The 13,650-nt window shown below is 37.8% G+C and overlaps 1 protein-coding gene across 23 annotated transcripts in view; it reads left to right on the top strand.

Moving 5' to 3' along the window:
* Positions 1-13,650, top strand: part of NRXN1 (neurexin 1) — a 720,174-nt gene that overhangs the window by 353,445 nt on the left and 353,079 nt on the right. For 15 of the 23 annotated variants that reach the window (XM_049833873.1, XM_049833872.1, XM_049833882.1 and 12 more), the window contains one exon: positions 8,273-8,446. In XM_049833873.1, coding sequence (XP_049689830.1) covers positions 8,273-8,446 — 174 coding nt within the window. Of the gene's footprint in view, positions 1-8,272; positions 8,447-13,044; positions 13,072-13,650 lie in introns of all 23 variants that reach the window. The other 8 variants (XM_049833861.1, XM_049833855.1, XM_049833856.1 and 5 more) reach the window with 1 other exon arrangement.

Genomic DNA, 13,650 nt, shown 5'->3' with positions numbered 1-13,650 from the left:
TTAGATTTTTGTCTATTTTTCAGGTGTAGACAATGTACAAAAGTGGTCAGAACAGGAAAGAAATGAAGGACATTTGATGTGCTTGAATGCCTCACCTCTCCACCACAACCATCCCCCTCATGCAGAGTAATTGGCATAGCATCAATTCTGTGGGAGATAGATTACCACACGCATTTATATGGCAATTAGATTTTATTATTGACCATTTAACATGCATCACCAACTTTCCTCACAGTCCATTGGACAAACAGACTGCTTTGGTTTTAAATCTGTTTAATCTTTTTCAATGCTAGTGCTTTCCATCTAGTCTTCAGCGGGGGGGAAAGAAGCAAAGAGAAATAAAGTGGCTGGGAATCTGAGAACTGTTGTTGTCAAGAAAATGTTAAGTATTTTTGTGTAACTGTTTCTTGTTTGAGAATACCTGTCGTTTGAGAACAAAATTGTTGGGGAATGGTGGATTTTAACTTGCAGATATCTAAGGGAATGTTCAGACTTGAGCACTTACCTTTTTAGTATCTACTTGTATCTATTGAAAACTTACCTACTAAGGACATGGTCATGTCATTGCTGTTTCTCCCCCCACCCCCCCCCCCCCCCAGCACACTTTCTATCATGCAGCTTTACTTGTTTGTGAAATATAGGCACATTTGCATAACCATTAATCAGTTCTGAACAGAGAAAAAAAAAAAACTGTGACAGGAATGAAAACTGAGCACCAAGAGCCGAATGCAGAAGTGGAGAGCACGTCCAGCAGAGCTGAGATGTGAAACAGAAAGCAGCGTAGTAATTGCATGAGAAGTTTCTAGACAGAAGCACATTTGTACCAAGCGTGCAAAGCCTTCAACACAGTTATGAGAGTAGCAAGGTTATGAGTAGTGCGATGGAGTCAGGAGAGGCGGAGAAAGGTAGAGCAGCAGGTATATCTCCAGCGTGGACTGCCGTAGAAATTGGTGGCAAGAGAAATCTGTAAGGTGCTCTTTTCTGGTGCACCTATCAACTGTAATTTCTCTCTGGTACCTCTTAATCCTCACTGCCTTTTTTTCTGTCAATGTGGATTAGGGTGCAGTGCTACAATGAAATTGTAAGAAGAACAGTGTCAGTCAAAGGAGGAAATACCTTCAAAGTTGAATTCTCTTGACAAATAACTATGATATGTCCCATATGCCAATAAGATGACTGAAGAAAACCCACAGTGCCAGCATTTCAGTGCTGGTGAATTTTATTTTTTTTTTAATATCTTTAATAGGGTATTCAGGGAAGGTACTGAAAGCAGTGTAAAATTGGGCTGACAAGATCAGTTTCTATATTCCTTCCCAAGAGAGTGACATGCTAACCCATAAATTCCCTTTTTTGCCTTCCTTGGTTATCAGTACAGGGATTTTGGAAGACAGAAGGCACCACCTGTCACATCGTACAACTGCCTCTTGCCCAAAGTATTTGAAAGGACAGATAACTCATCAGAGCCTGGACAAGTAAACTAGCCGTCCTTTCCCTTCTTATGTGAGAGAGAGTCTAAAAGCGATGGAATTCATCACTCCAGCAGGAAAAATTATTTGAAAAGCCTACTTTTCTTAAAAAAAACAACCCCAACAACAAAAACCCAAACACATCAAAACCAAAAGACTTCAACCACAAATCAATACTGAAGCTACAGAATGGACTCTTTGAAGTGAATAACTGGGATAAGTGGGCATAAAACACTAAGTTTACACGTTCATGTCTTCCCTCAAGTGCCCTTGCAAGTGGTAGACAAAATTCAGTCATGCTTTGCTCTAGCACCAAATAGGCCTGTGAATGCGCAGCAAGTGCGTATTCTCTACCGCAAAGGGAGATTTGAAAAGCCATATGCTGGAGCGTATGTTCTGCAGAAACTGTGTGGATGCATCATTTAAGTCTTTGTCAACTGTCCTTCAATTTATTATTGGATTACGATCACAGCAGGCTTCTTGATTTATTTAAAAAAGAACTATTATATTTCATTAACATTTTTAAAAGTTCAAATAATTTTTTTTATATGGAACAAAAAGTAAACATTTGGTCATAAAAAATGAAAGTGGGGAGACACTCTAGAATCACCACTCATCTGCTATTCAGGCCCAATTCCTTTTCTAAAGTGTGTGTTGAAACCCCACATCTGAAAGAAGTGTCACCACTCTGCCTGTTGCACAAAGTAAATGGTAGGTATGTTGGAGAGGGGAGAAGGTCATCAAGGACAAGTAGGGTCCTATATTTCATTGAATGTCAAAGGCATCTAGATGCCTACCTGACAGTTTCATTTGAGACAATATCCCTTGATTCAAGATCAGGAGGTTGTCTATTGTGTTTAAGTCAGTGCTTGTTCACTCTGTGTGAGAGTAATTTAATTTCACATTTCAGTTGCCTCAAAAATATCATAAGTGGGGATTGTGCGGGTCGTCTTATGTTGAGTTCTACCTGGTACTTCATTGTGCCACTATTGAGATACTACGAAGCAATTTCTGTTGATCTTGTAACAGTCCATTTTATGAAGGACTTGAAGAAAGTGCGCACTCTTTTTTCTTTCGAGATTAGACTTTCCCTATGGTATTTCTCAGTCTTTGCACTATTCATTCCTCTTCACCTGCCTGAGGGAAGAAGCTGTTATATGCTTGATCATTTTGAAATAGCATATTTGGAGAAAAGTGGGCCTGACACTTTGGCTTCACCACAGCCAGATGTTCCTTTGTATTTTCATACGTCACGTAAAGGAATTGCGGAGATGCCTGTTGTGCTTTCAGAACCCACCATGTTATGCCAGGGCTCTCCATCTCTTTTTCAGGGACTAATACTGCCCTAGTACACTGCAGAAGCACTCTTGTTCCTAGCTGTAGTAGTGATATAGTACAATGCAATGTTAGAAACACGACAGAGAAACTTATTCTAAAATGAAAGAGAAATTAAAAGAATAGCTGAAAGTACAGTAGAAACAAGCAGCACAACAAGACACGAAGGGAAAGAATGTCTGCTTTTGGAGAGCGCGATGGATTTGAAGATGCCTTTGTGCAGCCGTATAAAAATATTCCAGGGATATTGTCTTTACGGGTTATGAAAAAGCCAACCCACAATTCCTTCTACTGTTTTATTTCCTCTTTTTTTTTTGTTGTTTTCATTCTTAGTTCGAACCGTATTTGAATGAATGGTGTTCATTTCTTGTCAAGAACGGTGCTCGGGAAATGACCACCAGATATGTACAACAAAACATACAGATTTTGGAGAGTAAAGAAGACTAACTGTATCCTGGTTAAACTACTTGTTCCCCGAGCAGTTTTTACATGTTGCTGTTACCATTATAAACACATGGATAATAATTTTCTCTCTACTAGTGCCTGAAAACAATGGTAGTCATTAAATTAAGTGAATAGGTTTTTTCCGGCAGCATGTATCACATAAGAATTCTTGGGTGTGGACATGAATTAGGAAAGGAGGAAAGTCTATGAGGTGACCTCCCAACCATGTTAGTAGTGCCAAATAATAAGATACTTCTGGTACTTATTCAGAAAAGAAATAAATAGAACAGCATCTTCAATTTTTATTTTACATTTCTTTGGTTTCGCATTTGCAAAGTTCTTATTTTGAAGAAATATAGAGACTTGGGATTAAAAAAAGGATGAGTTATTACAGAAGGATTTGGCAGTATTTGTTTCACCAACAGTTGTGTGTGACTCACTGTTGTGTGGCGTTTGTGCATTTTTTCTTAAGTGTGATTCCAGTAATTAATACATTGAGAACTTGGGTTCATTTATTAGCTAGCAGTTTGTTTCTGTGATAAATTCACTTGTTCCTCAAAGCACAAATCAGCTGTAAGGCAGAGAAGAGATACACAGGTGTAAATAGGAAAGCTCCTGTTGGAATAAATGAAGATCTGCATTACCTGTAAAAGACATAAATCAAACCCACTAAACTCAACTCTTTGTCAGTGCTTAGGATATAACTGACCAGTACTATTATTGCCATGATTTATAGGCATAGCTCTGAAAGTGCTGCCTCCCAGTTGATTCCTCTGGCCTACAATGAACAAGCCAGTGAGAAACACTGTAGCATAATTAGGGTTTTTTTTGCCTCAGAAAAATGAAGAGAGGAAAAAATCCTCCCTCTCTAAATAAAAGGGGATAACTCTATGTACTGACTCTTAATATAAGTAAGAAGAGAGTTGTGAGATTAAGTACTGTGTGCTCTCAAATGAAGTGCTTTATTTGAAGTTTCTTCAGAGATCAAATCAAAATCTTGGAGCGCTCTATTCCCTCACCTATTTCTTTATTAGCTGCTCCTTTGTTTATGCCAGTTGATATATTTTATATAATTTGGTTATTTTCTTCTGTAAATTAAGTAGTCAGGATGGTTATGAAAAAAACCCCAGAGACTTTTTCAGGAACACATTTAAAAATCAAAATAAACTCCAGAAGAAAGTACACGCATGACAGGTAATAGCTAAACTTTAGTTCCAGAAACCCTGCTTAGCATTGTAATACAAGTATATCCTTTTCTATATGTACTTAAAAAATGCTCATCTGTTGAAAGGAAGAAATAGAATTGCATTTTCCATAGCGTACAACTCCTGAAACGGTCACCCATTTTCAGTGGTAGCAGTGTTGTGATAGCATTGCATTTAGGCTGCAGCTAGTTTAGATAGTGTCATGATCTCATAGTATTGATCTGATGAACTGTGATACCTCAGTTAATGAAATACCTTACCTGTAATTCATAAGGGTAAGTAGGCAGATGCACAACAGGGGATTAATCCTGGTTTAAAGCATGTAACATTTCCAGTAGTAAAGCTGTACTTACATAAGAAGCGGAAAACCAGGAGCAAACCTGAGAATTTGTATCATACTGTGTTGATTTCTCCGATCTCTTTTAGTGGGAACAGGGACAAGCTCTGAACCTCTGCTAATGCACTGTCAATATACAAATATTTTCATTAACAACGTTTTCTGCAATTCTGTCTCATCTGAATTTCTAATGGATTGAGTTTTGTAGGAAACTACTTCTTCACTGAGAAGAATGTGAGAATGAAGCATGTGATTAACTGAAATAAAAGTAGCTATGTAAAGCATTTGTGATGGCAGATATAAAAAAAAAACAACCAAGTGGAAAAAATTAAATAACTTTTTAAATTAAAAATCTAAGTATTAATTCCAGAGCCTATCCATTAATAAAATTTTGTCTCTGACAGAAAGTGTGGGTTTATGCCATGAGCAGCGAACTCAAACCATATTTGATATTTAATCTGGGAAAGGTTTAGCCCAGAGTCATAAAAAATACTTGTATATACTTTATAAAAGGTGAAGTCTCATAGTCAGCATGGCTGCTCAATACATATGACATGTGTTAGTGTAATGTGTTAGTTAGTGCAAAGCAGAACTCAAGTTATTTTGAACATCAACAAAGTTAAAATACTACCCAGAACATGTCTTTGTGTGTGGACACTGTATCTTCAATAGCATATAATAATCAGTTCTAATTATCAATAGTCTTAAGGAACTCTAAGGAGAGTTGCAGTTTATTTAGACTCAACTTAATGTATCGTACTTCTGTGCACATGATACCTAGTTGAACATATTCCAGAGTTTGTTTTCAGGAGCAAATATTCTGAGTTCAGGTTCATGTGCTGGCACACTGACCTGGACTTCTACTAGCCATTCGTCATAACTGACCGTTGCTCTGTGACTGTATATAGTCATCTCAATACGTTTGAGGGATGGATCTTAGGAATTAGCAGGGGATCAATCTGAAAGTTTGCTGGTTTAAAGGTTTAACCAATTACAGAATAAAAATGGTTATTTGGACAGTATACACGCTGGGAGGTTTAAAAAGCGGTTGCACGCGTCATGGAAAATAGACCAAGTTTAACCTTTTTAGCATAGGAGTCATTTTCTGGGTATTGTTCTCTGGAGGTTTCCCTCTTTTCAGTCTATTGGAATCAACTGAGATGAATTATCTCTCATTCTGAGCTGACAATCACTGAAAGCATAGAACTTCACTTTTGAAGGGTTTCACTTTCTAGATGTTCCACCTGAGAAAAAGATGAAGAACCTTTATCATGAGGCAAGAGTTTTTGCTTTGTTTCTACTTCAGCTGATTGAAAAATATAGAAGTTTTTCTGCTGTGAATGAATTACAGCCCATTTGTGGGAACATATGGATCACCATATTTTATTCTGTTATGTCTAATATCATGCTTCTGAGATTTATACTGTACCTCAAAGCTCTAGAGGAAAGCGATACCTTACTTTCCAAATTATTTACGGAAAATGGAAAAAGCTTGAGGTTTCTTAGTATACGATGGTATAAAGGTTGCTAAGACTTTTGGTTCCGTGGCTTATAAGATTAATAATATGCATGGTCCTAAGCTTTTTATCTCTATTTCACTAATTCAAATACAGTTGAGTTTTAAGGCTGGTATGTAGTGACTCAAAATTTTTCACAGTCTGATAGACATTTGTTTGTTTCAGGCCATTTCCTTGCAGGCAAACTGTAAACCATTACAAACAGCGCTAAGTTGTGCTCCCTTGTGAGCAGGCGAGTATGCCAGGAGAACCAGGAAAAGGTGTGACTGAGGCTTATACCGATAAGAGGGAGATTAAAATTAGCCACACGGGGTAGCGGTGATAGCTAGTACGTTCCGAGTTCTGTCACTGTTAAATCTGCCTACAAAGCTCGGTAAACACTTAGGAAATGAACAATTTTGCATTTGAGGTGATGCAGAAACGCTCTTTGGTACATCCCGTGGCCGAGGCTCCAAAATCACCCAGGCTGGGGGACAAACCGGAAAGCACAATGTAGATCACGGTGTACGTTCAGATAGTCTGTTGAGAATCTACGCTAGCACAAAACACATCACCAGTGAGGATTTAATGAGTAGGTAGAGTAAGAATTTTTTTCTTGGGTGATGCGTGAGAGTCGGATGCTCCCATAAGCACCTTGCTTCAAACAGGTTCAATGCTTCTCAGAAACTCAGATGGTTGGTCCTCTTGCCGTGTGCCCAAAGGGGCTTGCCTGTGGAGCAAGCTCAGAGCACTCGTACCTAGCTTGCAAAGACGGCTGCTTTTTCTGACAGAGCAGGATAATAAACTCCTGCAAGATGTAGGAAACCACAGTTTTATTCCTTTCTGTCTATGACCGAAGGAATCAAGCACATCTTGCCTGCCAGGAGAAGGACTGAAGGCTTTTAGCTAGGGCTGTGGTCACACTGAGCGTGCTTCCCCTCTCTGGACAAGCAAAGCTCGGATTCTTTTCTGCAGCACGTCTTCAGCTGCAGGCATGGAAAGCACCTAGTTAAACCTATAGGCTGGCACTTAAGGCACACTTTAGGGAGGTAGGTTGCGTTGGTTTGAAAGATCAGTGTTCTACCCACCAGAGACACCTAACGTGTGAAAGAAAGGCACAGCCTGAATTGTTTTAAAACAAAAAAGCGTCTCCCCCTCGCTGTTTAAGAGAAAAGTTATAGTTATGTCCTTTCAAAGTAAGTCTCAGAGCTATGAATTACTCGAAGGAAGCAAAGCACTAGTTTTCAGTCCCGAGTAAGTTGCCTGAGATTCGTCAAAGAGAGCTGTTTATAATAGGTGTCTGTTGTCAGAATTATTTTTGGCAATAAAATTGCGTTTGCTCAGTGTGCAGATTGCCATTTTTAAGGCATCTGTTTCCCCCTGTTCCCATGTGACTGACACAGGGTATGAAACTTGGTGGGAAGAATCAGTTATTTCACTGCTTAACAATGGTATCCCTAAGTTTCTCCTTAGATGTGTCCCTAAACCCTTTATTTCTTGGCGTGCTTTTAAATGGATTGTTTTGGATGTGTGGCCTTCAAGTGGATCTTGGTGCTCCGCTTATTGCCGTAAATGTCAGCGTGCTGGATCCATAATCGAGACGATCTGTGGTCAGGTTCCCTGAGTGTGCCAACAACGTGCATCAGTGCTCGATGTGTTTCTAGAAGGAGATTCTGTGACTGAATCCTCATCTGTGAAATTTCTCCTGTCTATATAAGCTGGCACATAAATAACATGTCCAGTTACTTCTAAGTAATTAGTCATACAGATGTGAAGTCTTACATATGCATTTGAAAAAATGTAGTCGTGCGATGTCTTTTGACATCATATATGCTCTCAGTGCTTTCATCTACATTTATTTTGAGGAATGTTTTTCTGATACACCTGTCATTCAGCACAAAAAGGCCAGACGATCAAACAGGTCAAAGATTCTACAGTTTTATTCTACAGGGTTTTTTTCTGTATCTAATATTTATTTCTCCTTAATAGGTGATTTGTATATTGGAGGAGTGGCCAAAGAAATGTATAAGTCCTTGCCAAAACTGGTGCATGCAAAAGAGGGATTCCAAGGCTGCCTTGCATCAGTTGACTTGAATGGACGGCTCCCTGATCTTATCTCGGATGCTCTCTTCTGCAATGGGCAAATAGAAAGAGGATGTGAAGGTATTAAATATGCTGATTTTTTTATAGCGTAGTGAAAGTATTGTGCAAATCCCGCAGACTTTTGTTGATACGTACACTCCATATGTGGAGAGACTATATTTTACCTGCTTCTAATTGATCTTGTTTGACCCTTTCTTATATAAAGACTGCATTTTTTTTAGTATTTTGGAGACAAGTGTGTGCCTGCCCTACAGCACAGAGATTGATCTGAGAACATGAGTTAACTTCTTAAATGTTTAATGTAGGTTCCATCCTTCTCCAGTGGCAAGATATTTTGCATGTTTTTCATTTACTTCTGATGTATTTTAATTAATGATAGAAACAATAACAATTAGTTTCAATGAAGTCCTTTATATCTTTATATCTTCACTTAGGCATTAGCTAATGCTGAGACATTAGCTAATTAATTCCATTTTTAAAGCAAACATTGAGTTGATTAATTCAAGGCTAATTTATGAAACTGTTTAAGATCAATCTTCCATCTTCTCTATTTTTCTCACCCATGAGATTTGTATTGTCATGAGCCTTCCTATCTGAAATCAGTAACAGCCAAATATGTTTTATCTCACATTTTTTATGTCTTTATTGACTCATCTGGAATATCACGGAATTTAAGTGAGGACAGAATTAGAAGAGGTGTATTTCTAATTCAGGGGTGTCAATCTCGAGCTATTTTTCCAGCTGTCATTTAATCCCACGTTATTTTTACTATGATTTATGGAATGACTTAAATCGATTCTCTGTCCCTGCATATATATATTATTCACATAATTCTGAATTTTGTGTCTATGTTCAATTTTATGTGTTCTTCCCTCTCTCAAGTGCCATTCTTCTCTGGACAGAAAATGTGTAAATGGCACTGTAGAATTTCAAGTTGGAAACTTGATGATTTTGATATCAAGTTTGTTAAGTTTGCAAATAGACACTGTAAAAAAATCCAAGCTGAGCTGGGGGATTGCCGCAAGCTTCATGAGATAAAGCTTTCTGGTGGATAAATTTTGTCTCCTATTTTGCGTACACTGTGTTCATACAGGTGGAAATTTCTTGTTCTTTACCCGCTACCTTTAGTTAAGAGTATAAATTCTATTGATAGCACATAGAAATATGTAAAACTCACAACTTAATATTCTGTAGCTTTAGTGTCTATTTGTTTCTATCAGGAATGGAAAACTATGTATAAATTAGTTTGTCACTGAGTTTGGAAAATTAGATTCTGCTTTCTCAATGACGTTAGCAAGTTCCACGCCTGCACCATCCCTTCAGAGAGTCGAAGTATGCCTTAATTCCATTATGCATTTCATAGCTTCTTTTGAAATTATGTAATTTCCTAAATGAATTTTATGTACTTCAAAGAAATATTGCTACAGGCCTAGACTGCACGTTCACCTTTTAGACTAGTGGCACAACTCAGCTATCAGTGAATTTAATAAAGCTACCAACAATTTAATAAAGGCCATACAAATACTGTCCTTTTTGGTGGAGAGTCAGCTTTTTCCGACACCAAAAGCATCTGACACAAGCAAAATGGTCAAACCAGATGTGCTACCTGGCTCCCGGAGAACTGCCTCATCAAAAGTCTTTTGCCCACAAAGGGAAATCTTTAACAGCGTGGAATGAAATATTCCCTTCTGACTTTTCTGCTTAACCCTTGCAAGTTAGCTCTTCCATCTCACCTGTTTACTTCAAGTCTCCCTGTCTGACCCATCTGTCAGTCTCTTGTCTGCAGATCATGGATCAGATGTACATTAAAACAGTCTCACCCCTAAAATATGATTTAAGTCACTTGCAAATTTAGTTGCCTCCTAGCAGTCTCTTGTATGCCTCAAGCTGCCCATAGCTCTGCTGCTGTGTGCGGACGGGACTGTCTCCATCCTTACAGAACTGAGCAGTTTCGCATCTATCTCATGCTGCAAGGGGATGCGTAAGCTCTGTAAGTCCCCCGAGATGTCGAGTCCGAAGAGCTCGGGACACCGCAGCAGAAGTAATTTCAAAACAATAAAGTATTAGTCGCTGCTACTCTCGATCCAAAAGACAGCTGGCTGTACTGGTGGATATATGTCCTTTGCTAAGTCATCAGCCTGCTGCAAAATCTTTCCTGAGAAGTGAGGCACCTGGATTTGATGTTCTTCAGACTCTTACGGGATTGAATTCCCCACCTTTCTGGTATTAAAAAAAGAAACAAACCCCAAACCCCCAAAGCACACAAACAAAAAACCAAACTGGGGTAAAAGCTCTTTTTCTCTCTTCTGTCAAACTGTGAAGCCATGATCTACTACCAGTTAATTTTCTGTTAGGATTTTGTTCTTTAAGTAGCGATATTTCTCAATAACTTTACTGTCATAAGTGCATGTTGAGAGTTCATTCTTTGAAACATTTTGTGCAAACCCACACGTGGGATTGGTGTGGCAAGTTGTAAGGCTTGCATGTCAAAGTTTCAGCCACAGGCAGACAGGTATCTCTGTTCTCTATCATTGAGCACTGAATATAATTTACACTTGGCTGAATCTACCTTGTTGACAAATTTTCAATGGCTAGAACAGAAACTACTAACAGCTAGAAACATAAATATGCTAATTAGCTCTTCAAATTGTTCACAGCAAACCCCAGAGCCAGGTTGTAAGCGTCCAACCTGTTTTTCTCCAGTCAAATCCATTGTACTTTCTTAACGCACTTTGAATAAAGCAGAATTATAGAAGTTACAGAATGATAAAAGCATAGTTTTAATATATTTAGGGGGGAAATGCACTGTGTGCGTGCACGTGCATATATATTATGATTTGCGTATTAAATGTACTATATGAAAAGTTTCAAAGTATTAACATACATGAAGATTCTTGCTGGTGAAATATGGAGTTTGTTTTTTGCAATACGCAGTAAAACATTGAACATGCTACTTAATAGTGCTTTTTGTGTGATATATAACATGTAAGCCCTCAATTAAAAAGTCTGCAGTGAAGACTGAATAAATTAGAATATTTAAATTGAATGCGAATCAAAACGTGAGTGCTTGAGAAGAGCGTATTACAGTATTTTTATTAAATAGCTTAGTTCTGTAATATATATAGGAAAATATGAACCTGTTATGGTAGATATTATAGTATTTACTGACATTAAACAGTCCTCCTCTGCTCTTTAAAAAAACAAAAAAGCCTACTTTTAATAAAAGAAATTCTTACACATAAGCTAGTCTTGATGGCGATTTTTGAATAATTACTACTATAGATAAGCCAAAAGTGCTAAGAATCAATTTCATAAAAAGTAAAATACCCTGCTTTTTAACTAGATCATATCTGTATTTTTTCCAAATATGCGTGTTTTAACATGCACTTTTTAATGTGCCTACAGGGTCCTGCAGTTTATGTACTTTTAAGTCCTTGTGACTTTTGCTCTACTTTTGCAAAGATGAGGAAATTTAACATTGCATAACTAAAGTGTAAATAAATGCATGAATATATAACATTTAAACACCTACAGATATTTTCACTTCATCTTTGTAAAGTTTCTGAGTAGCAGAATCTGGTGAGAAAAAAATGTGTCTTGTCTTGTCAGCTACGGGATTCTGTCATTATAATCCCCAGCTAAGAGAGGGTGATGTAATGCCCAAATGTTTAAACTTCTGGGCTCAAAACGCCAAAGAAAAGGAAATCGCTGTCCGATGTCTACCTATTGCAGTGAATCAGTTATAGGTAGTAGTATTATTTGAACAGGAGAAAATAGGACAGTTAATAGTTTTGCCCAAACAGGGAAGCAGCGTACAGTGCCCTCATTCGCAGTCTCCCTGGTTCAGAGGTGAGCTCGAGCACGGCCTCATTTGAAGCAAGAGGCCATCGAACTGTCTTAAATCATTTTGATATGGATTTTTCTAAAATACCGGTAACTCAAAAGAAAATCCCACACTGAGATGTTTGAAGGAGTCAGAATATGGAAGAAGGGTTAAGTGGATTTCTCTCTATAGGATGATTTAGGCTATTTATGGAATCTTTGCCCTGTCATCGATGGCTAGCATTGGGAGTTTCAAACGGATATTGATGTGTCTTCTCCAAAACAATTTAGGACCATTTTATAATCCCAGAACCAAATTTTTCCTTGTAGCGTCTGGAGTCGGTGTGAAATGTGTGTGAGAGCTCATAGTAATCTGTAGTTCACGGTCTGTATTTCGGTCTTCGTTCACCAGTCATGAAGAAAGGGCTAGAAAAAAGAAAGACCACAGAGGATGACGGTGCTAATTATTTTTGAATTCAGTGTATCTGAACATGACAAATGGCTAGTCAGGATTCAGCCATGCATTTACTCTGCTAATGCATTCATATCTATCCAAGGAATAAAAACCCAACTTTTAATTTTCCTTCATTACATGTCATCAGCTCAATTAACCATTATATTTGTAGTAAAATACTGGCAAATTACTGCTTTCTTATTTTGGCTTGCCTGAAGATTTATGGCTATTAGCATTAATTTGTTTGCATTATATGGCATTTCTTTCTCTCTTTAACAGCAGCATGCACTTTACTCTGAATGTTTTTTTTCTGTGTTTGCTGCCATTTCAATATTGCTTACTAACATTTAATATATTTTGCTTTTTTATTTTGCTGACAAAGTTGCATTGATGAAAGCTGATTTGCAAGGTAGATAGCCCTATGTGTATTAAACAAGACTGAAACCCCCAATGCACAGTTGGATTTCGGCAATAAACGCTCTGTACATTTCAGAACTAAAGTGTGTTATTTTGTTTCAGATTTTGTCTTTCATACCTCTAAAACAATGGGCTACATGAAACTTCATTTTCCAGCATAGCTTGCATAAAGGCTTTCAGTCTTGAATATGTTTGTATAGTGATTGCTTTAGTGCTTTGATCATTCCTTTTCAAATTTCTTTATATTTCAGTAGTCTAGTTATGATTCTCTAGCAATAGAGTAGCTTTGTTTTCATGCATATGTTACATTTTGGCATGCCAGTTCATTAGTCTGATTTTTCTGCATTTCCCCATGAAAAAGGAACCTGCATGGGATCCCCGAAGCATGTCAATCAGTACTTGCCAACATTCCCGCCAAAGAATCCCAAACTCCTCTTAATTTCAGACCTAAATCATTTAAAATAATTTGTGGGATTAAAAGCATTGTATAGCGTAGTCTCATTTTATTATTTCTTTTTTTATTTCGTTTTGAATTTTATTTTCCAGTCTTCACTTTCATCTCCCAGAGCTT

The sequence above is a fragment of the Accipiter gentilis genome, chromosome 30, assembly GCF_929443795.1.
Source record: "Accipiter gentilis chromosome 30, bAccGen1.1, whole genome shotgun sequence".
NCBI classification, from domain to species: Eukaryota; Metazoa; Chordata; class Aves; order Accipitriformes; family Accipitridae; genus Astur; species Astur gentilis.
The sequence above is the reverse complement of the archived record's forward strand: the minus strand, read 5'-3'. Positions and strand labels throughout refer to the sequence as shown.